At 43.5% G+C, this 27,889-nt stretch overlaps 1 protein-coding gene across 2 annotated transcripts in view; it reads left to right on the forward strand.

The window, feature by feature from the left end:
• fam171a1 (family with sequence similarity 171 member A1) overlaps positions 1-27,889 on the forward strand; it is a 293,547-nt gene that overhangs the window by 68,093 nt on the left and 197,565 nt on the right. The window contains exons 6-11 of one of the 2 annotated variants that reach the window (XR_013962944.1): positions 11,281-11,397; positions 17,140-17,254; positions 19,024-19,141; positions 21,692-22,027; positions 23,011-23,388; positions 24,068-26,123. Coding sequence is in view for 1 of the 2 variants with exons in the window: in XM_080746672.1 (XP_080602798.1) it covers positions 11,281-11,397; positions 17,140-17,254; positions 19,024-19,141; positions 21,692-22,027; positions 23,011-23,388; positions 24,068-25,036 (2,033 nt within the window). In the remaining variant the exon portion in view is untranslated. Of the gene's footprint in view, positions 1-11,280; positions 11,398-17,139; positions 17,255-19,023; positions 19,142-21,691; positions 22,028-23,010; positions 23,389-24,067; positions 27,404-27,889 lie in introns of those variants that run through there. The other variant, XM_080746672.1, reaches the window with a different exon arrangement.

The following is a 27,889-nucleotide window of genomic DNA, read 5'->3' on the forward strand; positions in this document are numbered from 1 at the left end:
TGGACGATAGAACAATGTTTTATGATGATGTTTTGTATGCACTTCAGGCAGTAAATCAATGATGTTAAATTGACACTGATAACTTGACGGTGTAGTAGGCAGAAGGAATGAATTGCAAACATCTATCTCTCTCTCTCTCTCTCTCTCTCTCTCTCTCTCTCTCTCTCTCTCTCTCTCTCTCTCTATACCGATACCGATTTTTAAAATAACAATTTGGACGTTATAATTTCCCCCTTTTGTGCAAGGGAAACAAATACATCTTCATTATAAGAGATAACTGTCCAAAATACAGCTCGGTAGGCAGCAAATACCATTTAAATAGCATTAGCAGCTCATTGGTGCATGAACCAGCGGACCGGGGCTAAAAGGATTGACAGACAGGTCAACCAAACAAGAACAAGAGGCGGTCCTGATTGGTCTGTTATTTTGGATGGGCACCCAGTTTAATCGACCAATGACAGAACTTCTCACAGATAAAAATAATAGTTTTGGAGGCAGATTGTAGCCCCAGGAAGAGTCACACACACAACATTTCTTTAGGAAGCATTGTTGGCCGCCTGAATAAAATAAAACTTAAATATTATTTTTAAATAAGCAATTGCATGATTCCTGCTTATGTCAGCAGAAAACTGCTTATTTCTACTTTAATGTCAGCTTTATTTGCCGATACCGATATTGACCGCTAACGGCAATTATCGGCCAATAATGATGGTGTGGCCGATATATCGGTGCATCCCTACTCTGTACTGTACTGTATTAGTTGGACCTTGCGGGTTCCATTTGTACAGAGTTATGGGGTCCTTGGAATTAAAAAAGTAAAGCCTCTAGCAGTGAGAGCAGGGTGGGCGTAGGTAACCTGGCGATCCTAGTCTCGCGTAGCCAGACAACTATTCCACAATCTCCGAATGGTATATAGAGTCTGGAACTCCTGAACGGCGAGTAATGGAAGGTGGCATTTCCGTTCATGAAAACCTATTTTAAAATGTCATGCTTAGATGATTTTTATTTATATTAGGATAAATGTGCGCGTTGTTAAAAACGAAACGGAAGTGGGGAGGAGGCTTCACTTCCGCTTTAACCGGGTACTCATCATTAGACCTTCGTCTCCCCAGACTGTATGGCGGGAGCTTTTCCAAATCACTAGAGTCAACAGTCTGGCCACGCGATCCAGACTGATTGCTACATTCATCGTTGTTCAGTATAGAAAAAGAGTCTTCAACAGGGGGTCCTCAGAGTTACTACAGGGGGTCCTCCAAATGTTTGTTGGATAGAAACTTTTTTCTCCTTTTTTATATTAACCACTTGAATCCTAGGCTGTTTTCGGCAAAGACGTTTGGCGTAGAGGGGAAAAAGAGCAGACTAAGTACAGATTGAAATGTCAAGTTAAGTATTGCCGGTTCAAGTGGTTAAATACATATCTGAAAACACAAATTGACATGAATCCAAAATACAATGATGCAATAATCATTGTATTTTGGATTCATGTCAATTTGTGTTCTCAGGATTTGCTATCAAAGAATGAAACTTTATGGAATCCATAAAAAAAGTTGTGGGGGTCCCTGCTTCATCTCTTTCTCAACCAAGGGGTCTTTGGCCTGAAAACATTGAAGACCCCTGGTCTGGAAAGCCTCCTATCGCTGTGCACAAACGGGAGAAAACGCTCCGCCATGTAAAACTGTAAGTTACTTCCTGACTTGCCTACGCAATAGAAATACGAGTCAAATAGGACCCTGGCCAAACTGACAGTGGTGGAGAAAGTACTCAAATGTTTTACTTAAAGGAGTAGTTCACCACTTTTCAACCTGTCTTCATAATAGGTCCTCACTAATGTTCATAATAAAATAGCACAATTTCTATTCAGTCTGGGTCTCATAGGAGAGCTGTCAAATCCTTCTACCGGTGACATCATCGTTTGACAAAAAAAAATTAAATAATATTTTTGAAAAATAATATTTAGATTTTTATTATCACGAGAACAATGGCTTCCACTTTAACATTGCAACTTTTTCAGGAATAGAAAGCCTGCCGTTTCTATTAGCTTGCATTTCCCATTGATGATGTCACCGGTAGAAGGATTTGACCCACCCACAGCTCTCCTATGAGACCCAAACTGAGTAGAAAAAAATTGTGATATTTTATCATGAACATTAGTGAGGACCTATTATATGAAGATAGGTTGAAAAGTGGTGGAGTGCCCCTTTAAGTAAAAGTATCAATACTGCAGTGTAGAAATACTCTGCTGAAGTGAAAGTCCAAAATGTAAAATGTACTTGAGTAAAAGTACAAAAGTATCGGCATCAAAATGTACTTAAAGTACCAAAAGTAAATGTACTCATGAAGCAGAAATCTTCCATTTCATGTTTTCAATATGTATAAGATGATTTGAAAATAGCTGATCTACAAGCTCATAATGTGTTGCATCGTAAAACGTAAAAGTATTGGAAATTGGAAATGGAAATACTCAAGTAAAGTACAAATAGCTCAGAATTGTACAGTACAGTACCTAAGTAAATGTAAATGTACAATGTTATTTTACACCACTGCAAACTGAGTAGCTAAGTGAGAAAAAGACAAACGAATAGCGAATCCGTCAGGATTCCAGGCTAGGGTGTTGTTGCTTATGAATGCAACTTTTATTTGTATAGGACATTCAGTAATGTGATATAGTTAAACAGTTGCATAGTGGAACTTAAATTAAAATTCCATTTCTTCAACAACAAAACAATCTTACCAACAATTGCCCCTTGGCATGTTTGGATTTCAAGCTTTCTCTTCTGCTTGTTTATATGTGATATCTTGACTTGGATCTGTCATGGTGAAGTCACATTTCTACATGTGGACAATGAGGTTCTTTTTGTTCTATTCTAGTACAGTTTCCACTTCACATTTTGTCGCTGTCGGGTAGAAAGCTTGTATCTCCATAGTTCAACTTTGTATGTTGTTTTGTACATTAATGCCTTACTTTGTTGTACGACAGTGAAGTATAATGTAAAACTTGCATAAAAATGCTGATCTATAAGGCGGTCACAATGTGTGGCGATGCGACACGTTGTGAACTTATATTGAAATATTTTTAAAATAAATGTAGTTTTAGTCTGACTGGGTTTTATATATTTAACCACTGCAATTGAAAATATGTACAATAAATTGTGTCTAAATAATAGCTACATTGGATCCAGTGGAACACATTTTTTTCCCCCCGTTTCCTAAAAAGTTAACATAAAAGGTGTCCACCTGACATTGATGATATCGTCGTTATCGGGTGGAAACCTTGCATGTCCAAAACTGTTCGTTTTGTATTCATCATTTTAAAATAGTGAAAATCGCCAGTCTACAAGCACACTGGTAAATCTGCTATTTTCACTAGTTTCGTGTGACAGTTGTATAGTGAAGCATGGCTTTACTTTACGGAGAGAAAAAAAACTTTTTTGAAACTTGAAGATGCAAGGTTTCTGATGATATACTTAAACAGTGAAGTCTAGAAGGGAACAGAGGTGTCTTTGGTCCAGACTTACAGCATTCATACAGCGTTGTAGATGTGAGTTCTGGCGGATCAGAACGCCCATTCTGTTTCTCCCCCCGGACCCCTCTGGTCGCATAGCAACCCCCCCAAATAAACAACACCACCAAAGAATGAATGGCTCGGCATCTAATTGAGTTTCTCCACTGAGCAGTTGTGTGTGTGTGTGTGTGTGTGTGTGTGTGTGTGTGTGTGTGTGTGTGTGTGTGTGTGTGTGTGTGTGTGTGTGTGTGTGTGTGTGTGTGTGTGTGTGTGTGTGTGTGTGTGTGTGTGTGTGTGTGTGTGTGTGTGTGTGTGTGTGTGTGTGTGTGTGTGTGTGTGTGTGCGCGTATGTACTTGTGTTACTATACAGTACATGTGAGGGCCAAATGTCCCAACAAGTAGAGTAGAACAGTGGTTCTCAACCTGTGGGTCGGGACCCCCAGGGGGGTCCCCAAATTATTTTGGGGGGTCCCCAGATGATTAACTTAATGTTCAAATTGTCAAACATTAGAGGCAGAAATTGTCAAATTGACAAATATTAGAGACAGAAATTGTGAAAATAGCCGATCTACATGCTCACAACGGCGAGGCGATATACATAATGTAATGCCTCAACTCTTAGTGCTCGTCAGGTGAGGGGGTCCCCACCCCAGTTCAAATATGACTATTTTGGGGGTTGCAGCCTGAAAATGTTGAGAACCACTGGAGTAGAATATGAGAAATAGTTATTAAACAACACTATCCACTGTCCTTGTCCTCAAAAGATGAATGGTTGTTATTTTTAGTCAAATAGATTTGGGGTATTGGGATCCCAATAAAGTTGAGTGTAGGGTTGTGATAGACAATTAGTTTGGTCCTTTTCCATTAATTTATACTTGGTTGTGTGGCAAAGGCAATGTCATGCACTATTGGATATTTGTTTGCTATATATGACATCTGACATCATGCATACAATCACTTTCCATGCCCATGTATAGAGATCCCTGTCTGTAGAACCAGCCACACAGATATGAGCTGTCTTCCTCCATTTATGGGCATTCCCATATGAAGTCCTGTTTAGATCGAGCTTAATATTAATGACATCAGGGATCTCTATATATATATGGGCATAAAAGGGATTCTGTTAGTGTGGTTCCCCTGACATCACAGTGATGTCAGAGCGGAAAGCCCATAGACCGTAAAAAGGCGCACACGTGCATAACCGTTTCTCATACTAAACTGTGACCTTCGGTCGCAATTAATGATACCTGACAATCCTACACTGAAACTAAATCTGGGTTTTGATGTGTTATTATACATACTCTCTGACACCACAGACACGTGCGCGCATGCACGCACACTCTCACACACACACACACACACACACACACACACACACACACGTGCGCGCGCATTCAAGTACAACAGGTTTTTGTGTGAATACATAAGTGTCAGCTCTTCTGTTGTGTGATGTTTTGTGTTTTGGGTGAAATGATGTCACCTATGAACGGATCAAGTTAACTAGCTGTGTGCGTGTGTGCGCGTGCGCGCGTGTGTGTGTGTGTGTGTGTGTGTGTGTGTCTGTGTGCGCGCGCAGGGAAGGTGGCTGCAGACCACAGGTGTAGACATGAACCCTGCTTGTTGTTTTAACATTGGAAAACACACATGCACACATCTGTTGACCTAAAACTGGATTTGGCGTCGGCATCTTTATTGACAATACTCCCGTGTCGAAACCACCAGGTCTACTTGTTGTTTGCATAACGATCTTTTTTAATTACCGGTGATACTGAACACGGAATGAAGACAGACAGGTAGTTAACCACGTTCTTGTGTGCTTGTTGAGCTTGTATATATTATCTTCTATTATTATGTGTTTTGATGAGCAACACTATTGTACTCTGCAGTATAAATGAAGCTTCACTGGGAACTAAGGAGGGAGATTTCCCCTGTGGAAATAATGTGGACATAAACAAGCGGTGAATGTGTGCGTGCGTGCGTGTGTGTGTGTGTGCGTGTGTGTGTGCGTGCGTGTGTGTGTGCGTGCACTACAAGGTAGAGAGCGGGCGATAAAGATGCTGAGTCACAGCCATTGTTTCCTATCTCCCGTTCTCTTATCTCTCTCTCCCTTACCTCTCTCTCCCTTTCTCTCCCTCTCTCCCTCTCCCCCTTCTCCATTTCCTCTTTCCAGAATGTTGGTTTCCTGGACCCCCTCCTCTCCATCTTACTCTCCTTTATTCATAGTGTTTCCGTGAGTGTTTCCTCTCGCTCAGACGCTACAGTTACAACTGCAGTGCAGGCAGCTGTATTGAACGTACTATAATATACTGTAGCTCTCGCCATGCATATCTGTTCCCTGTACAAACGGAGCCTTAATCCATTTGAAAGCTACACACTGTTTTGTTTAATGCTAATACAAATACAACTAGTAGATCTGTATGGCAAAGTATGTTGACACAATATAATTAACTGTCACTGTCTGGCCAAAACCTCTTAACTCCATTTTTGCCAAACCAGCTAACTCTACCCGATTGGCCCTCTCTCTTTTTTTTTTCTTTTTTATAAATCTGTGCTATTGAACACCCTTTACGTCTGTGTGTTGGTTAAAATAATATTGAACCAATGAAAAGTATTAAAAAAGCCCTTTGGTCAAAACCTCCTAACTCCACTTGAGCAAATTTTTCCCGAAAATGAACATTTTGGAGTTAGGAGGTTTCGGCCCGACAGCAGAGACATCTGTATGGTAGAGTATGTTAACCCATTTAGAACGGGTACACATTATTGTGTATCATTATTTTATGCTTTAACTATTGAAAAATAGCAGATACACAAGCTCACAGCGCAGCACCGAGTGCCGCGCTGCAAGCTTGTAGATCTGCTATTTTGAAAATTAGAATTTTGACCCGATTCTATAAGTGTCTTTTGAATCCTTCTAAGGTTTTTTTGAAAAACCTATGTTTCTATGTCAGCAATCTGGCTAGCCATCGTCAAAGAAAAGGTCCTTTTCACTTAACTGGAGCTCACTTAGTCTGTTCTTGAGAGACTACTATGTCAGTGGTTCTCGAACGTTTTCATGTGAAGGACCCCCAAACTGATATTTATTTGGCCACGGACCCCCATCTCAAAATATCTAGTTCCAGGGACCACACCAGAAGAAAAATTTTAGTTACAAACGTTTGCTTTAAAAATACATATATTCAAAGATTTGAACACATTTTCACAACTTGAAAACAGCAACGTGGAAACAGCCGATCTACAGCCGAGATCTACAAGCACACAACGCCTCGCAACTGTGTGCTTGTAGATCTGCTGTTTTCACTACTTTTGTGCGACGGCCTTGTATGATGAAGCAGGGCTTTGCTTTGCGAAAAAAAAAATACAAATTTGAAACTTGGAGATACGAGGTTTCTACCCGACAGTGACGATTTACTTTGTTGGCCGCCCAGCCCCCAAAATGGAACTAAGGCCGACATTTTATTTGTATTTTTTTTCCTAATGGCCGGCCTGGACCGGCTGGGAATGAACCGGACGTTCGGGAGTTGTCCTGCTTTTCCCAATGGCCAGCACGTCCCTGCTTATAAGCCAAATATACTGAAGGTATATCTGGCTCTTGAATGAGCAGACAGCGGTAGATTTGTTTTGTTTCCCGCGCAGGCAGCGCAGGGTCAGATCCTGTTGTTAAGGTTGTAATTACCTCTCTGTCAGGAGAGGACATTCAATTTATGGCTGGCCGCTCTCAAACCATTGTCAAACCAAGCTATTTCCCCCCTACGCCATATCATGTCTTCTTTTTGTATTGCAGCTCTGAAGCTGACACTATTGTATGCAGAGAAACGTCTCTTTTTTTTCCCCCCCGGTTTGAAAGCCTGTTATTAAGTATAAATTAGTTCTTTCAGTGAATTAGCAAGTAGGGATTAAACGTGGTCCTCTTGAAAGCCGCTTTCCCATGCGAGGTATTTAAGCCGACATACTTTTCCCCCAAGTCAGCTTTCACATCAACCGGCTGAACGCGGAAATCCTACATCAGGGGCGGCGGGGTCTTAGTAGGTCGTATGGTCGCTGCGGGGGTCCGGAAGGTTCCAGGTTTGACCACTGGCTCCTCCTGGCTGTGTGTCTGTCGGAAGTGTGCTTGAGCAAGGCACGTAGCCACTTAAGCACTGTTATATATCTTATATTAATCACTTGTATGTCGTATTTTAGATTTTTTTGTTTTTTTGTTGTTGAGATACTGATACCAGTTTGGATATGCATCCGATGCAGCCTAAAATTCAGGCTTATTCGTTGAATTAACCAATACAATAATGTATTATATATGTAATGTGTGTTGCTGCGTGTCTAATGTGTAGCAATGTTTCCCCATTTGTGTGTGTGTGTGTCCAGCATGTAATGTGTGTTGCTGCGTGTGTAATGTGTAACAATGTTTCCCCATTGTGTGTGTGTGTGTGTGTGTGTGTGTGTGTGTGTGTGTGTGTGTGTGTGTGTGTGTGTGTGTGTGTGTGTGTGTGTGTGTGTGTGTGTGTGTGTGTGTGTGTGTGTGTGTGTGTGTGTGTGTGTGTGTGTGTGTGGTACATTATAAAGCACATTTCAAGTGGTTGAAAGACTAGAAAAAAGCGCTATGTAAATACAGAGTCCATTTAGCATTTAATCAAGAGTAGGTCACAGGGGACACAGAATGAGAATATCCCCCGTGCAGATTGTATGAGGTAGGCAATGGAGACCTTTTTATTTGTTAGTGTTCTACCAGTGACTGTAAACAAGGCCATCCCATAATTAGGGGGAGGGGGGGGGGTTATACTGAGGCGTGGGGGTTGGGGGTCTGTACTGTCAGCCAGCCAATCAATCAATAAGCCAGTCTTTGTTGTGCTGCAGACACTGTTTTGACTGCTTTTGTGCTGAGTGTGCTACAGGAGTCCCCCCCGCCTGGAATATTGGTGCATTAGCGCCTCCCAGTGGTGGAGTCCGAATATGAACGCATGGGGTCATTAATTGTCATATTGCGTCTGGGATTGCCTGGGATCTTTCACAGTGCTGCTGCTTATGCAGGACAAACGCAGGACTGAGCAATACGCATATGAAAACATAATGCTGTTTATTGTAATTGTTATTAAAACAGTTGTTTCTTAAATTGTTGAGACAAATAGAAACCCATGAATAGCTATATACAGAAAGGGGGAAAATGGCTAAAAAAGCAAAACCCCTCAATTTGTGTGTAACCAAAATGTTGAATAACTCGATTATTACACCATTCACATTTTCGTACGCAGAAACCCTCTTGAAAGGCAACCTATTTGAAATTCAACAAACCGTCCCCATAGGCCAAGATAAAACAAAACATATCTGTGTTCTATGTTTTACTTGCACTCTCTAATTTTACTTTAATGACTTGCTTTCTTTGAAACTGCTATACAAATAAATACCTTATTATCACAATTAGCAGTGTTAACCCCTTTAGAACGGGTACACATTATTGTGTATCATTATTTTATGCTTTAACTATTGAAAAATAACAGATATACAAGCTCACAGCGCAGCACCGAGTGCCGCGCTGCGAGCTTGTAGATCTGCTATTTTTGAAAAATTGTGGAAATTGGAATTTTGACCCGATTCTATAAGTGTCTTTTGAATCCTTCTAAGGTTTTTTGAAAAACCTATGTTTCTGTGTCAGCAATCTGGCCAGCCATCGTCAAAGAAAAGGTCCTTTTCACTTAACTGGAGCTCAGTTAGTCTGTTCTTGAGAGACTGCTATGTCAGTGGTTCTCAAACCTTTTCATGTGAAGGACCCCCAAACTGATATTTATTTGGCCACGGACCCCCATCTCAAAATATTTAGTTCCAGGGACCACCCAGAAGCAAAATTTGAGTTACAAATGTTCGCTTTGAAAATGCATATATCCAAAGATTCGCACACATTTTCACGACTTTTTCAAAAATATCAGATCTACAAGCTTGCAGCGCGGCACTCGGTGCCGCGCTGTGAGCTTGTATATCTGCTATTTTTCACTGGTTAAAGCATTCAATAATTCTAGCCCTAAATGGATTTAACATAGTAGTCATAGTATAAGTTGTATTCCGACCATACATAGGAATGTTGCATTTCCAGGGATTCCCCGGAGAGCATTCACATAGCTGAAACCTGAATCAGTGACATTCCGTCAGTGTGACAGCTGCATGTCGTCAGGCTCGTTGTGTTGCTGTGTGTTGTGTTTTGTTGGAAGTGGCTTTATTTTTAGCCAATAGGAGTCAGGGACATGCTGGGCCCCTGATTCAGCCCGGGAAAAAGAGTTGGAGAGGCCCTCATTGCGCGCTATAGAGAGAGAGAGATCTCTCTATAGCGCTGCTGCTACTTTGCCATTTCAGATCATGACAAGTGACAAAAGCCAGTGGGCCAATTACATGAGTTATATTTCGTCGTTGTCGGGTGGACACCTTGTATGTCCAAAACCGTTTGTTTTGTATTTATCTTTTTAAAAATGATTTAAACTAGTGAAAACAGACGATCTACAAGCACACAACGCCTCGCACCGCGAGGCGTTGTGTGCTTGTAGATCTGCTGTTTTCACTACTTTTGTGTGACGGCCTTGAATAATGAAGCTTTGCTTTGTGAAAAAATTTACAAATTTGAAACTTGGAGATACGAGGTTTCTGCCCGACAGTGATGATTTACTTTGTTGGCCGCTAAGCCCCCAAAATGGAACTAAGGCCGACATTTAATTGTTTTCCTAATGGCCGGCCTGGACCGGCCGGGAATGAACCGGCCGTTCGGGAGGTGTCCCGCTTTTCCCAATGGCCAGCATGTCCCTGATAGGAGTCAGCTGTTTAAAAAAAAAAGAAAAAAGAAAAGAAAGTCTCATCGTTCTGTTCATGCTCTGGGTGGGTGGGTCCAGTGCAAAGAAAGACATCTCCTCTTTAACATACATTTTATAATCCGTCGCACAAGGGTGTTGCTTGTCAAAATCTAAGTTGTCCGCTTGTAGATTTGTTCTTTTTTTGACTAGCAACACCGTCATACCACGGACATGAGCCTTTTCATTTATGCAGCAATAACATTTTCTAAGTCACATTATTCCTCCAAACTTGTGTAGCTGTTGAACAACAACTCAACAAAACTACAAGATTGTGGCAAATTTGGCAAATTCATTAACATATCTCTCAATGGGGAAAACCTACTTTTTAACAGATGAGAAACTGATATACAGGGTTCCCACTGTCATGAAATTCCTGGAAATATTTTGAAATTAGAAAAATATTTTTCCAGTACTGGAAAAGTTTTGGAATTGATCAAGGGTCCTGGAAGGTCCTGGAAAAATTGTCTTTGGTTATTGATTTTGTTAATACCTCTGAAATGACAAATTAAACCTTGGCCAAATTGTCAAATATTAGAGGCAGAGATTGTGAAAATGGCTGATCTACATGCTTGCGAGGCGTTGTGAGCATGTAGATCTGCTATTTTCACAATAGAAACGTGTAATACAAAATTCCTCAACTCTTAGTGCTCGTCAGGGTGCCGGGGTCCCCAGTTAAAATATGATTATTTCGTGGGTCACAGCCTGAAAAGGTTGAGAACCACTGGGGCATACACTACCTGTCTTTAGGCATTGCGCGTAGAAGTAAGCGACTTGTTATTGAGCTGAAGTATTGTTATATAGTCCTGGAAATTGGGTTAAATATTCTGGAAAAGTTTTGGAAATTAATTGGTAAAAATGTGTGGGAACCCTGGATATAAAAAAATTAAAAAGCTGTATTCAATCAAAAATACCTAATGAATACTGAACTGTGTGCTTGTGTGTCTCTGTCTCTAGGTGCATGGTTGAAGAGCAGCCTGGGCTCGGTCCACAGAGAAGGCCAGCATCTCAGTCTGACGTACATCGCTCCACAGCTTGGATACTGGGTGGTGGCCATGTCCCCTCTGCATCCAGGTAACACACACACACCTCCAACCTGTGTGCCCATAAACCACACCTTCACTGCTTCAATCCCCTACCACAGTGGTTTTCAACCTTTTTTTTTCATATCACGGTCCATTATTCATTCGGCATTTGATCCACGGACCACCATTTGATGAGATTTAGCCTCTCAGACCCAAGACTTGGAATGTTTTGTTATCGTTGGATAAGATGCCATGCTGTATAATTTATGTGGTGCCATTGGAGATGTGCCGATTGATTGAGTGATCACGATCGGCCTATAATGCCTCCATCGGCTTTGATTGGTATCGGCTTTGCCGATCTACGAGCTAGATACTATTTTCACAATATTTTTCTGTGGGACTGAATGTAACCTCAGCTTCAACTCCTACAAGTTGAATTGGATACTAAAGAACCTCAGCCTGCAATCTCCTAATGTTTATACTTAATATACATTGTCAATGTTTTGTAAGATGAATCGTTAAATATATAAATGCTGCTGCAGTAACACAATAAATAGAAGAATTTATGGATTTGACGCTGCATGTGATCGGGAATATCGGTATTGGCAGATACTGATTCCAGTTGATTGGTGATCAACTGGAATCAGGCCCCAACTATCGCAATCAAAGCATCTCTAGGTGCCATAGGAGTAGCCTGGAATCAGACGAATCCGACGGTGCAAAACAAAATCGCCCTTGGCAGATGATATACCGTAGTCTGGCGATGCGAGGCTACCATAGGAGAGACAACAGGTTGATAAAAAGAAATGCTCTACGTTCTCTAATTTGTGTAGACTTGTAAATTAATGAATGCAGATGTAATGCACAATGACACTCAAGATGTATAAGGGTCTATTTGGTTACCAACTCCATTTATCTGGGAACCACCTGGAACGCCCTCAAGGTTGAGAACCACACTGCCCTACCACAATCACTGACCTGTGCTCCTGACAAGGTGCTCTTGAGAAAGTCTGTGCTTTCTTTTTAAATTGTCTCTTTATATGTACCTTATTCACAGGCTTATAATAATAATAATACACCAAATAGGGATGCCCCGATCACGTTTTTTTTGCTCCCGATCCGATACCGATCAAATATTATTGCTTCCGATTCGATCCCGATCTTTCCCGATCCGATCTTTTGGCAAGGCATTAAGAAAAAAAAATTCTATTCATTCTATCACTTGCAGCACTGAATCAACAAATTAAAAACAAAGCTTATGAGTAGTGTATAGTGATATAGGCCTACTAGTGCAGTGTTTCTCAAGCATTGTGCAGCGGACCTTTGGTGTGGCCTTTGAAATTTGGCAGTGAAGTCACGATTTAAGGACTTTTAAAACCTGTTTAATACCTCAAAAAATAAAATAAAATAGACCATTACAGCATCAAAAATAATCAACAAACTATATAAAAACTGGTAAAACATTGGCCATTTTTAAAGTTGAAACAAAATAAGTTAAGAACCAATTAACCAGTCTGCTTGAAAAGTATGCAGATACGAGGCACATAATTGCCTTCCTTTGATCCATTAACAAGGGGCCATTACTACTTATTGGCATCAGCTGCCAGCTGGACACAGAGTCTGACACAATCACCTCCCCTCTACAGGGCTCTGTGTCTGTCTCATTTCTCCAAAAGCCCTTGAATATGATTGAAAATGATTAAGGATTACTGTGATTATGGTAAGCTTACGTTTCATATCGCATTCACCTTACCTGTAACTTTCACTACTACCAGAAAATATATATTTTTTCCGATCTCCGATCTTATAAAAATGACCATATCGGAGGCCGATCCGATCACGTGATCGGGATCGGGCAACACTAAACTTATATAGCGCTTTTCAAGGTACTCAAAGTCGCTTTACAAAAACAAAAATAAAAATAAAAACAACTTTATTAGGACAAAGTTAAAAGGATAAAATCTAAGAAGTACATTAACAGGCACACAAGGAATAAAAATAAAAACTGAAGGGCGGGTGGAGTAAAGTTAGATAGAAAAGGTGGGTTTTGAGTAGAGGTGAACCGATTGATCGGTTCCGATATCAGATCGGCCGATCAAGGCCATATCGGTTTTGATCGGTGTTTCCATAATTGGATCAAAGCGAGCCGATCAAGGGATTGAAGCAAAAGGGACGTTGACGTTCGATTCACGTGCGCGTTGTGCATGCGTGCTTCTGACGAAGGAGAGCTCTGTTCTCCTCTCTTCTCTTGTGTGTGTGTGTGTGTGTGTGTGTGTGTGTGTGCGTGCGTGCGTGCGGCTCCATGTTCACTTCTGTCTGTGAGCCACTTAATCCCCCCCCTCCTCCCACACCACACACAGACATGCACCGAAGAAAGGGGGACAGAGTGAGATGAAAGTTGTTTGTTTTAAACATATTGGATACACCATTGGAATAGTAGCCTACTTCTACCTTTGTAGGTGTTGACTTCTCAAAGTAAAATCCACGATTTGAGTGATCAGATGAATGCGTTTTCAGCTGTGTTGGGTTAACGAGGCTCCGCTCGTGTCTCTCTCTCTCTCTCTCTCTTTGGGTTAACGAGGCTCCGCTCGTGTCTCTCTCTCTCTCTCTCTCTCTCTCTCTTTGGGTTAACGAGGCTCCGCTCGTCTCTCTCTCTCTCTCTCTCTCTCTCTCTCTCTCTCTCTCTGCGACGTGAGAGAAGAGAGAGAGGCTGTAACGTTGATGTTAAACTTAATTCCAAAAAACATAATTCCAAAGTCATTGGAGGACAACAGTTGGAGGTAGTTGTTGTCGATCTAAGGATAACGTTTGTAGTTCCCTTATATAGTTTAAAACAGTCATTTCCACAGGTGCTAACCGTTAGCACTAGATGTAAGGAGGATGACGCGTTGCCATTTAGTTTCTGCGACAGAAACAAGCAAACAGGTCTATAAAAAGTGTTGCCATATCCTGTTTTTTCCAGCAAACAGGTCTATAAAAATAAAAAACTGGGAAGGTCAGTCAAACAGAAATGTTGTTGTCTGATATTGTTTAAGAACAGTGGTTCTCAAACATTTTCATGCCAAGAGCAAGGACCCCAAATATGTATATAGTGTACAGAAAATCTTAAGGGCCTATTTGGCCTATTATTGTTGCTATTAACCATTATAGCCAAATAACCTTGAAAATAATGAAGGATAGACAATATTGCCACTGTCTTTATGAGAAAACCTTTTTGTTTTGTTTTTCTTGAGGAGGAATTTTCCTAGGACTAAAATGATTTACGATAATATATCATATTGAGAATCGAATCAAATCATGACCTTAAAATATAAAGTTGAATTGAATTAATATATACAATGTCAATGTTGTGTAAGAGGAATCATTAAATATATAAATGCTCCGACAGTGACACAATAGAAGAATTTATGGATTTCACGCTGTGATCGATCGGTAATATCGGTGGTAATATCGGTGCTTTGATCGATCGGTAATATCGGTATCGGCAGATATTGATTCCAGCTGATCGGTGATCGGTATCGGCCCCAAAAAACCTGATCGGTGCATCTCTAGTTTTGAGGGAGGCTTTGAATACGGCAAGGGTGGCAAGGCTTGACCTAATCATTGTGGTTTTTGTTGTCGTTTCCTGATTTCAGTATCTTTAAATGTTAAAGTTCTCGTGACAGAATGACAGAACAAGTCCATGAATATAATTATTCCCCAGAGTTCTATTGTTGCCAAGAGGTTAAAGGCAACCGTTTTTAAACATACTGATTCATGTTTTATGGGCTATTATTCATGCACGCACGCACGCACGCACGCACGCACGCACGCACGCACGCACGCACGCACACACACACACACACACACACACACACACACACACACACACACACACTTTGCTTTCACCCTCCTTTTAATTTAATGTCATGGAAACTATTTCAGTTTTATAAACGCCCATGCCAGTATGACATAAACAAACCTTAAACCAGAGGTGTGCTGTGTTCTTGGCACCCCCTAGTGGACAAACATTATATGCAGACATACTGTATACACATGTGATCATGTAAGTACAGTAACAACAGCCTTTTGACACACACACACACACACACACACACACACACACACACACACACACACACACTCAAAAACAATAATGCAGTATTGCGTCAACATGCTTTGCTACAGCAGTCTTTTGGATCTCTACTACTTCTTGCCAGTAGGGATGGGAATCGTTAAGATTTTAGCGATTCCGTTTATGCTTATCAATCCGATTCTCTTATCGATTCTCATTGAGCAGGGGGGAGAGAGAGTGCTAATGGGTTTATTTAACATACATTCTATTTATATGATATTCTCTGAATAGATGATGCACAGCCCCTGTGGTCATCTATTTTGCTATAGTATGCTTACAGCCATGCTGGGGGCTGGTCAGAAATGGTGGCAAATGGTCTTTTCTACCTCCTCCCCTCCTGAAATGTTCTTCTTTTTGTAGTTTTTATTTTTATTTTTCACCAAAAAAGGGTATTTTTTACAGTGTGCTCAATCCAACTCAATAGCGTCGGCTGCTTGTGTTTCCTCTTGCGGAGCTAGCTGCTGTGTACAGCTAAATTAGAAGCACTGTCTTCTACAGTTTGGATAAACGGATTTACACGCCTCTCTTTCTTGCACATGTGATTTATAGGGGAGCATTTAGCAACACGGAGCACATTGTACATATGCTGGTCGTTTTGTGTTAGTAAGAACGTGGGAGGCGTGCGACTTGCAAAACAAACTTGTTAGAGCACTCCAGCTCGGAGACAGAACGAGACTTGTCCGTCCATGCAGTGAGCTTGGGCTGTTAACAACTGGGGCAATTCTCGGAAAGCTGACGCCCCATTATCAATACTAGCATAGCACACAGATGCAGCCAATGACTGTGACATTAACTTGCAACTCGTGCAATATACAGCCAGACTTCAGTTTTCTTCTAAATTATCCCACTACACTACATCTCAAAGGCCAATATTGTACTTTTATTCCACTACAATTATTTGGAAAACTACTTCATACAGTACTTTGTAGATTTGTATTACAAAACATACATTAACCACTTACATTTCAGCCATTTGAAAATACTCTTGCGAGCTTGTAGATCTATTTTCAAAAGCTATTTTCAAAAGCCATTGTATACATTTGAAAACTTTTGAATGGGGAAATTTGGCATAAAGAGTACATTCTACTTTTGGTACTTTTAAGTAGGGATGGGACAATACTCAATATTATCGTTTATCGTGATAAAAAACACTCGTATCGTGGAGATTTAATTTATCGTGATATCGTCCTCCGTCATGCACTGGGATCAATTCACCTTTTATTTGCCAAGCTTCATATCCGCCCGGTACCATTTAAACCCTCTATAATTGGTAAAATGGACCTGGAAATAACGTACTTGATACAGTCTTTTTTTTCACTCTATCAAATGTCTTAAAAAAATAGCTGATCTACAAGCTCAGTAGATCTGCTATTTGTTTGGCAAATGTTCCGCCCCAGGATAATGGATTTTGATTATCGCGATAATATTGTAAATCGCGATTTCTTTTGTCACAATAATCGTGATATGAAATTGTCATATCGTCCCATCCCTACTTTTAAGTACATTGCGATGCCATTACCTATGTACATTTCCTCAAGTATGTTTGTAATTCCCAGACTTTTTACTTGTAACATAACATTTCTACATTGCAGTATTGATACGTTTACCTCAAAAAGAGTACTTATTCCACCACTGCTTCTTGCTGACAGCATGTTGTGTCCGTGGTGTCATCCTCAGGTCCGGTGGTGGCGAAGGACATCAGCATGTACCACACAGTGTTCCTGCTGGCCATACTGGGAGGCATGGCCGTCATCCTGCTGTGTCTGCTGTGTCTGCTGCTCTACTACTGCAGGTACCAGAATAGGACATCAACGAAAAAGTCGACTGACTCGACTTCATTACACAAGTCGACTCCCACCAGAATAGTCGAAAGTCGAAGTAAAAAAAAAAAATCCTTTGTATTTTTTTTTTATCATTATTTTTGCTCCATGTACAGCATTCAAACAGTTGGATTGCTTATTGTCAAGAACGGAATGATCCAATATTACAGTGCTACATTACATTTGGTATAACATGGTTCTATTGTGAAAATAGCCGATCTACATGCTCACAACGCCTCGCGTCGTGAGCATGTAGATCTGCTATTTTCACAATTTCTGCCTCTATATATTTGACAATTTGGACAATGTTTAATTTGTCATTTTAGAGGTATTAAAAGTTCCTTAAATTGTCACTTTAGAAATGTAAAGATACCCTCTATATACTTAAACTTTATGTTGGTTTGTTTACAGTTGAGTGAGAAAACAATGTTTCACATTAAGTTAATCATCTGGGGACCACCCAAAATAATTTGGGGGTCGTGTGTGATGTGATGATGTCATCAAACGATAAAGTCGACTTCAACTCCACTTTTTTTACTGAGTCGAGTCGACTTGCAAAAATCACAAGTCGTTGATGCCCTATACCAGAATCACTGCATGCATTATTCTGTACGACCAGGGTTCATCAATATGTCCGTGCACAGACAAATGTGCAAAGACTTGGCCTTGTCTGAGGCAAATGTTTGATTTTCTGATTTACCCGCCATTGTAATGTTCCTGGTTTGATCATAATACCAAATTATTGAACGTCAAGTTTCCAGGTTTTCTGCTGAATATTGTTCTCAAACGTGTTATTTGCGGTAAACAAACCAACATACAGTATTACGTGACAATTTAAGGACCTTTCTAATACCTCTATAATAAAATGAATGGATACAAATAAGAGCCTTTCTACATTCAAATTAATCACCATTCACCAAACTATGCTAAAAATACTGGTCAAACATTGGCCAAATTGTCAAATAATGAGATTTTATTTTTGAGAAATGGCTGATCTACATGCTCATAACGCCTCACAGCTATTTTCACGATGATTGTCTGTGGAAACAAGTCACAACAGGATTTAATGAGTAAGAATCATCTCAGGTTTACAGAAATTTGTATTCATGGTGAAATTCGTTCCATCGTGGGGGGAGGGGGGATATCGAAAATAATATTTAACATTTATAGAGAAGTGAAGTGTGACGTAATTTACACATCCTACCTGGTTCGCGGTTTTCTTCCCCCATTCTGAATTCCACACCTTTTTCATATCGTGTCATATAAGAACTGTGTTCCAATTATAAACAAATTATCTCAGCGGTTTGACTCATATGGATATGAAGAATCAACTGATGGTGAGAAAACGCTAATGTTACTGTCGCCCAATTAGTTACATTTTCGCTAGAAACAGGCTTTATCACTTATGAGTGACTATCATAACCCACACAGAGCCACCTCGCCGACAAATTGCAAAGACCGTTTGTTTATTTTTGGACCGCAATGCTAAATAAATGAGACGATTTAAGATGACTCAATGTTATTCTCCATAGAGAATTACTTCATTGGAACCGGGGGATGAGCGAGTCACGTCATGACTTCGTTACTCTATATAGCACTTCTTTAGTTACTCAAAGCTGTGTGTGTGTGTGTGTGTGTGTGTGTGTGTGTGTGTGTGTGTGTGTGTGTGTGTGTGTGTGTGTGTGTGTGTGTGTGTGTGTGTGTGTGTGTGTGTGTGTGTGTGTGTGTGTGTGTGTTGCAGGCGTCGGTGTCTTCGGCCCAGAGGGTCCCATCACAAGCTGACCCTGTCCTCGGCGCTGGAGGGCGGCAAGAGAGACCAGGCCACCTCCATGTCACACCTCAACCTCATCAGCAGCGAGGTCTGGCCCTGTACTCTTTAACACATCTATTGCTGGTTATATCATTCATTAATTCAGTAGATTCTGCCTGGGTTTTTCAGTGTTTTTATTTTATTTTTTATTTTTCATGTCAAGGACCCCCAACATTATATGTATTTGGCCACGGAGTCGCGGACCCCCATTTCAAAAGATTTTGTTATAGGGAAGCAAAGATTTGGTTTTTTAACATGACAAGATTTGAACTCATGTTCATGATTTTTGAATAGCTCAAAGTATAAAATAACGGTCAAAGCCGTTGAAATCTAAAGTGATGTTCCTATATTAGTGGTTCTCAAACTTCTTTTTAAAAAATCAAGGACCCCCGGAATTATATGCATTTGCTCCCCCCCCCCCCATCTCTAAATGTGGTGTTCCAGGGACCCCTCAGAATCAAATATTTTAGTTTATATGTATGTATGTAGGTGTCCCCCTTGAGCCAATGAGGGACCAGCATTCCTGGTGATGATGTCAGCAGAGTTTGGGTATATAACACTTGAGGCCTACACTTGAGTGTGTAGGCCTATATAAGAGCGCTCTTGGTAATGTCTTCATTAACGGGTGAAGACATTAGGGACATGATGCCAGCAGTGCACACCTCGTGGTGCGCTCTGCTTGCGCACAAGTAGGCCATGTGTGGCCTGCTTGAGCGTGAGGCGCAAGTTGGCACCTTGACAGAGTGCAGTTCTAGTTAGTACTAATATGAAGTTACACCAGGGTTTAACTAGAATTGACATATTGGCCGGAAAAGGGTGGAGTGCCCACTCCAGGTCGGGGAGGTGGCCCTGCTTCAAGTGGAGGAGTTCAAGTACCTCGGGATCTTGTTCACGAGTGATGGAAGGAGGGAGCGGGAGATTGACAGGCGGATCGGGGCAGCGTCCGCAGTAATGCGGACGCTGCACCGGTCCGTTGTGGTGAAAAGAGAGCTGAGCCGCAAGGCAAAGCTCTCGATTTACCGGTCAGTCTACGTCCCAATCCTCACCTATGGTCATGAGCTTTGGGTAATGACCGAAAGAATGAGGTCGCGAGTACAAGCGGCCGAAATGAGTTTCCTCCGCAGGGTGTCTGGGCTAAGCCTTAGAGATAGGGTGAGGAACTCAGACATCCGGGAGGGACTCGGAGTAGAGCCGCTGCTCCTACACGTCGAGAGGAGCCAGTTGAGGTGGGTCGGGCATCTGGTTAGGATGCCTCCCGGACGCTTCCCTGGGGAAGTGTTTCGGGCACGTCCAACCGGGAGGAGACCTCGGGGTCGACCCAGAACACGCTGGAGAGATTATATCTCTCAGCTGGCCTGGGAACGCCTCGGGATCCCCCCGGAGGAGCTGGTGGAAGTGGCTGGGGAGAGGACTGTCTGGGCTTCCCTGCTGAGGATACTGCCCCCGCGACCCGGACCCTGACCGGAAAAGCGGAAGAAGACGAGAGACGAGACGACATATTGTCAATAATTGATCTGTGTTGAATCCAGATATTATTATTGTTAAAATTGTATTATTAGGACGATTGTTATTGTTTTTATGTTATTATAAATTATTGTTAGGCCTAGTGATGCAACTGATACGGACACTGGAGATCTCTCTCTTTTTCTATGTATCTATCTATGTATCTATGTCTTTCTCTATTGATAGATTTATCTCTTTATTTCTCTCTCTCTCTCTCTCTCTCTCTCTCTCTCTCTCTCTCTCTCTCTCTCTCTCTCTCTCTCTCTCTCGTGCTTCTCTTCTGCCCACAACTAGCCAATAAATGATAAAAAAGGAGGGGCTGCTGCGACTAGAGTCCCCCAAAAGAGGAGGAGCGCTGGAATTCACATCCTCTGTAACGCCGACAGGCGCGTTCAATTGAAACGATCGTGCCGCGAGCCTAGCTCTGCCTTAGCCTCCGCATTCTGTCTAATTTATCGAGCGCTCCACGATCATGTGACTTTCAGGGCAGTTTCGCGAGCTCATATTGGATCTGTGTTTCACAACACAGATAAAAAAAAACAACCAGTCATGCTGTATGCGTCCTGGTTCCGTCCATTCCTAAAGGGATTCTACTGGCTCACACTAGGGTATGCACCAAATTTTCGAATATTCGAATATCAAAGTCACTATTCAACATTGTTCACCGAAGTCGAATATTCGCTTATTTGTATTTTCTCTTTAAAAAATATATAGTTTATAAAGCGTGGCTACATAGGAAGTCATAAGAATGAGTTGTCAGTGCCCCAGGTTCTCAAACCCTTTTAGGCCGTGACCCCCAAAATAAACATAACTGGGGACCCCCACCCTGACAAGCACTTGGAATTGTAGGTATTACATTTAATGTGACTCGGTTCCGCAGATAAATATTGCGAAAATAGCAGATCTACATGCTCACAACGCCTCGCAACGTGAGGCGTTGTGAGCATGTAGATCTGCTATTTTCACAATGTTCGCCTCTTGCTTACTTAACCCATTCAGGCCGAATAATTCAAATACTAAAAATCACTATTCGTGAATGCCCTAACTCACACACACACTCATCCATCATGACACGGTATACTAATCCCGCCCGCAGGTGCAGCTGGAGCTGGTGTCCACGGCGACGGAGCCCGACTCGTCCACGCCCATGCTGAAGCAGCCCTCCTCCTACGAGCACCAGCACAACCACCACCACCACCAGCACCACCCCCCCGGTAACCACCTGCTGGCCACGCACGCCAGCAAGCACAGCCGCTCCTCGCTGGGCGACAGCAGCCGCCACGGCTCGTCGCTGGGCAACCTGACGCCCGGCCGCCGCGACTACCACCGCCAGTCCACCGACACCTTCCCCTGCAAGGCCGTGCTGGCCTCGGCTGCCGCCGACCGGGGCTACCGCCAGTCGTACGCCTCCGTCTGCTCCTCCGCCCACCAGGTAGGCCAATTATTAACACAATCGTCTAATCGCAATTATTTGACATGATGATGGTGATTATTTTTCATGATCGTCATAATCGTTTCCATGTTGAAAAATGTTCATGAACTCGGCACAGAAAGAAAGGAAACTTGACTTCGGTCCATTATATCTCCCCTTTAATAATACCAATTTGTACTGTGTTTTATATATATATATATTTTTATCATTGATTCGTCACCTTTACAACAAGGTACAGCTTGTAAGCATCGGGCATTCGTACTGTACACTGCCAAACGTGTGGGTAGCTCTGACCAAAAATTTGCCAACATTCGGTCCATTATATCTCCCCTTTAATTATGACAAATGGTATAGTTTGATATCATTGTTATCGTTGATTTGTTACCTTTACAATGAGGTACAGCTTGTAAGGATCTGGTATTCGTGGAATGAGCAACACAGCCAAACTTGTGGGTAGCGCCCCTCCAAAAATGGTCAAAATGGCCTGGCAGGCCAGCAATACTGTTCTTTTGGTGTTCACCTTTGTTGCTTGGTTCATTGAATGATTGCCCTCTCCCACAGTAATAAGGACAAGAACAAAAAAACACATATTGGCAATTTTTACACTTTGTTAATTTTAAGCTCTGTGTCAGGGAAGCCCAAAACGAGAGTAAATGCCAGCAGAACAGTATTGCAAGCCATTTTGGCAAAATTTTGGTCGGCGCTACCTACACGTTTGGCTGTGTACCTCATGCCTCGAATGCCCGATGCTTACAAGCTGTACCTATTGTAAAGGTGACAAATCAATGATAAAAATTATATAAAACACAATACAATTTGGTATTATTAAAGGGGAGATATAATGGACCGAAGTCAAGTTTCCTTTCTTTTTGTGCCGAGTTTATATATATTTTTTTATGTCAAAAATAGTGAAAATAGCAGATCTACAAGCTCTACAACGCGTCCCATTGAAGTTTACCGCCTCACCCCTCTACCACCCCCAGGTGTCTGTGGACGGCGGCCTGCTGGGCCTGGCGGCGGCTCCGAACGGCGCTCCCCGCTCCTCCTCCTCCCCCCCTCCCCACTCCCCCTGCAGGGGGGCGGGGGGGTCGGAGATGGGCACCGCGGACGGCCGGCCCCTGGACTTCCCGCTGTCGCGCTCCGTGGACCACCTGGAGCGTGCGCCGGCCGCGGCCTCGTCGCGCCCGGGCCAGCTGCTCTGCTGCGGCTCGGTGGACCTGCTGAGCGACGGGTACGGCACGCGGGTGCGCCCCACGCTGGTCATCCCCGCGCACTACATGCGTCTGCCCGGCGAGCACCCGCTGTGCGGGCAGGCCCTGCTGCTGCAGACCGACCAGCAGAGTGACCTGGAGACGCTGCAGGTATGCATGCCGCTTAATTAAACCCGTTTAGAACGGGGTACACGTTATTGTGTATCGTTATTTCATGCTTTGACTATTGAAAAATAGCAGATATACAAGCTCACAGCGCGGCACCGAGTGCCGCGCTGCGAGCTTGTAGATCTGCTATTTTTGAAAAATCGTGAAAATTTGAATTTTGATCCGATTCTATAAGTGTCTTTTGAATCCTTCTAAGGTTTTTTGAAAAACCTGTGTTTCTATGTCAGCAATCTGGCCGGCCATCGTCAAAGAAAAGGTCCTTTTCACTTAACTGGAGCTCAGTTTGTCTGTTCTTGAGAGACTACTATGTCAGTGGTTCTCAAACCTTTTCATTTGAAGGACCCCCAAAATGATATGTATTTGGCCACGGACCCCCATCTCAAAATATTTAGTTCCAGGGACCACCCAGAAGCAAAATTTGAGTTACAAACGTTCGCTTTGAAAATACATATATTCAGAGATTTGCACACATTTTCACGACTTTTTCAAAAAATAGCAGATCTACAAGATCTACGCACTGTGAGCTTGTACATCTGCTATTTTTCACTGGTTAAAGCATTCAATAATTCTAGGCCTAAATGGGTTAAAACACAATTATTTGTACAACCATTTATGGTCAACCAAAACTCCATGACGGTGACAAAACTCTACCTCCTTGCAGGCGGAGCTCAACGCCTCGCACCCCCAGTCTCCGGGACAGTCCCCTTCTCCCCGCTCTGCCGACGACACCCCAGGCGAGGGCGGGGCCGGCGCCCACCAGGACCAGCAAGGCGGCGGCGGCGGCTCGCAGCCGCCTCCGCGGGGCGAGGCGGGCGGCCTGCCGGGCTCCCTCTCCATCCCGGCGGCGCTGGGCCAGGCGGGCGGCCAGCTGGTGGAGATGAACACGGAGGACACGCTGCTCGCCGAGAAGACCCTGATGGAGCTGCGCGGCGGCAAGCCCCTCCCCCACCCGCGCGCCTGGTTCGTCTCGCTGGACGGCCGCTCCAACGCGCACATCCGCCACTCCTACATCGACCTGAGCCAGCGCGCCGGGGGGGAAGGGGGGCCGCGGCGCCGCAGCAACAACAACAACACCGCCGCCCGAAGCAACAAGGCCAGCCTGGACTCGGGCGTGGACCTTAACGAACCCGCGGTGGCCGCGGCAGCCGCACGGGGGGCCCGCAGCAGGGGGAGGGACGGGGACAGGGACTCGGGGAAAGGGACAAAGGGCGCGCCGACCCCCCCGGCCTACACCCAGCTGGTGTACGTGGACGACCTGGAGGGCGGGGACGACCGGGACGAGAGCCCATCCTCGTCGCCAGAGGACGGGGCGGCCATCGTCGCCCAATCGGGGAAGACGACGAATGCCGGAGTAGCAGAGCAGGAAGTGGGAGGAGGACGGGGAGGCGGAGGAGGAGGGGAAGAGGTGCCCTCGCCATCCTCCCCCTCCCCCACCTCCTCTTCCTCCTCCTCCTCTTCCTCCCCCGCCTCCCCTCCCCCGCTGCCCACGCCAGAGGGCAGCGTGGCCTACCGGACTGTGCCGTCGTCGTCGGGGTCGCCCGACGAGGACGACGGCGGCGAGGGGGACAAGAAGAGCCCGTGGCAGAGGAGAGAGGAGCGGCCCCTGCTGTCCTTTAACGCCCTGAAATAGCCCCCCCCCCCCCCCCCCCCCCCCCCCCGACAGCCCCTCTTTACTATGAAGGAACTGAGAGAAGTGTGTGTCAGTACTGGGGAAATCCCCCTTTCATAACATTTACTACCCCAGGGGGGCAGTGGGACACGGGTCCCCCGAGATTTGGGGAGAATTGATGTATTTCCGGATGTTGTGTTGGTAAAATGGTCAAAACGGGGTGGTTAAATAGATATTCCAATGTCCAACAACGGTTCAAAACGGGTGTTTTCGACACTGTGCAGGATGCAGAAGCGTGTTCCCGCTCACTTTGTGTAAAGAAAAAGAGCTGTTTCACAGCGGAATATCAATTTACCACCAGTTATGTTTCGACACATCTGTTGGAACTTCTGGACTAGCTTTACATTTTTGATACGACATTTGGAAATGGGCAAAACAAACAAAAACAAGACGTGTTTGACCCCCTGTACCCCCAATTCTGGATAACGATGCTATAGTCCCAGAGCTCCAACAAGGGGGTGGAAGAGGTCACATTGGGGCCAACCTTTCACACGTCCCTACTTGGACAGTGGTACTGGCTGTGTACTGGCACTTGTACACGCAGTACACAGTCTGTACACACGCCACGGCCTGAGTGAACACTAATGAACCTGCAAAGAAACACGTTTGGTTTTATGCACAAAAAGGACGGCTGCCTTTTTTCTTTTGTAACTTCTCCTCTTGTTCAGGAACCTTATTTACTCAAGGCGATCGTCTCTGATCCGCCTGCCCCCCTTCCCCAGTCTGTCTACTGATGGCTTTTTTTCTTTTGTTTTATCCTGAGCGCTAATTAAACTGTGAGAGTTCAAATGATCCTCGGGATGTTGCTATTGGCGGACAGAATGGGGGGCTGAGCAAGCCATAAAGCCTGATTGTTATATTCCATTGTACAGCTAATCTACAAGCCAACGATGTGTCGCGCCACAATGCATTCTCTCGCTTGGGAGATCCTCCCACGGCGGAATAGAAATTAATCTTTTACACTACTAGAAGCCACAACCGTGTCAAGCTGTTGCTTTTTGGATGGCTTTCTGAGGAATGCTGCAAATGGACTCAAACCTAAACCTTAGTTAAATAAAAAGAAAAAACATCCTGGCCTTATCCTACTTTAGCTACCGTCATGGCTCCCGTCGTCTTCTGTCCTCGCAGTACTTCTTTGGAGTGGTCTCTTTTGTTTTATAATAATATGTCGTAATGTCAGGCCAAGGAAGCGGACACTCGGGAGAACATGAAACCACTGTGGCGCTTGGACCCACAAGCTGGACTGAGATAATGTGACGTGCCACTGACTTGGAAATAATACCACTATGATATAGTTCCACACCCAGAGACGGCGTGTGCTTGAGGTTTTGCGTTACGTCGTGTAACCACCGAACTGTCTGACTGGGATATTGTACTGTGTTTCTTTTTTGCTCTGAAGGCTATGCACCACTTTTATACGGTCGATTTTGAGATGCCTTTTATTTTTGTCTTTCCGATTTTGAGTACACTATTATTTTAATTGCCAACGTATGAAGTATTTTACTCCCAAGATAGGTTAATGTTTATTTTTGTTTGTTTGTTTTTCATTCATATGTATACTATAAATATATATAAAGCGCGTTTTACTTCTTTTTTTTTTTTTACCTGCCTTATTACTATAGCAACACACACTTGCACACGTTTGACCTGAAATCAAACTGCGGTCTCGCTGTTTGACCACCGCTTTTGCTTTCGTCTCCCCGTTTTCAAGTGCCTTTTTTGAACGAGCTGAATGAAGCCACACGCGCACATCGAGCAACTCTTGACCCTCTACGCTAGCAAACTGCCGTAACTTATTTTCGTAACGCTTTGAACCACTTTCGAAACCCGGCGTCCCTATTTTTGGGGAACACATTTTCAGAGGAATAAGGGTTCTAGCCTACGACCTCTCACAACATGTCGATGTGTGCAGGGCTGTCACAATTATTACATAATAGTTTAATCACAATTATTTGAGGCAATCGCGATTATTTTGCATAATCGTCACAATAGTATCCATGTTGAGAAATGTTAATATAGTTTCAAAAAGTAGTGGAAATAGCAGATCTACGCGTTGTGAGCTTGGATGTGACTATGTTGGGATGTGGTGAATAGGTTCCGCTGGGTGCAGAGTCGCATGGTTCCTTGACTTGAGGAGCCACAACTGCACGTGGCAGGTCCGACTCGGGTGTTCCAAAGGGATGGCTTCTGTTAGGAGCTGTGGCCAGATTACTAGCCTGTTCATCAAACCGTTGGTTCGTCCGGGCCAGGGTGGTTGTCTATGAAGTCCATGGCATAAGACATGGCCTGTTGTTCCTCACTATCCATGATGTTGTTCAATCAACCAGCCAGTGCAGAGCATAACGTTGTTGTCGGGTGAAAACCTTGTATGTCCAAAAGCGTTCGTTTTGCATTTATCATTTTAAAAATGATTCAAACTAGTGAAAACAGCCGATCTACAAGCACACAACGCCTCGCACCGCGAGGCGTTGTGTGCTTGTAGATCGGCTGTTTTCACTACTTTTTTGCGGCGGCCTTGTATGATGAAGCAGGGCTTTACTTTGCAAAAGAACATACAAATTTGAAACTTGGAGATACGAGGTTTCCACCCGACAACGACGATAAAACCAACCACCTGTGTGATCAAAATGGTCGAACTCAAATATGAGTCTCAACAAGATATGAGAACTTGTGTTGTGTCTTCTTCAACACACAACACTATTAACACGGATATAGAGTATGAAATAAGGCTTCAGTGGTTCTCCACAACAATCCCAGCAGAACTTTCTCGTGGACGGAGTTAACCGCTGTTTGGCTCCAGGGCAGATGAATGGA

The sequence above is a fragment of the Nannobrachium achirus genome (assembly GCF_963921795.1).
Source record: "Nannobrachium achirus genome assembly, chromosome: 2".
NCBI classification, from domain to species: domain Eukaryota; kingdom Metazoa; phylum Chordata; class Actinopteri; order Myctophiformes; family Myctophidae; genus Nannobrachium; species Nannobrachium achirus.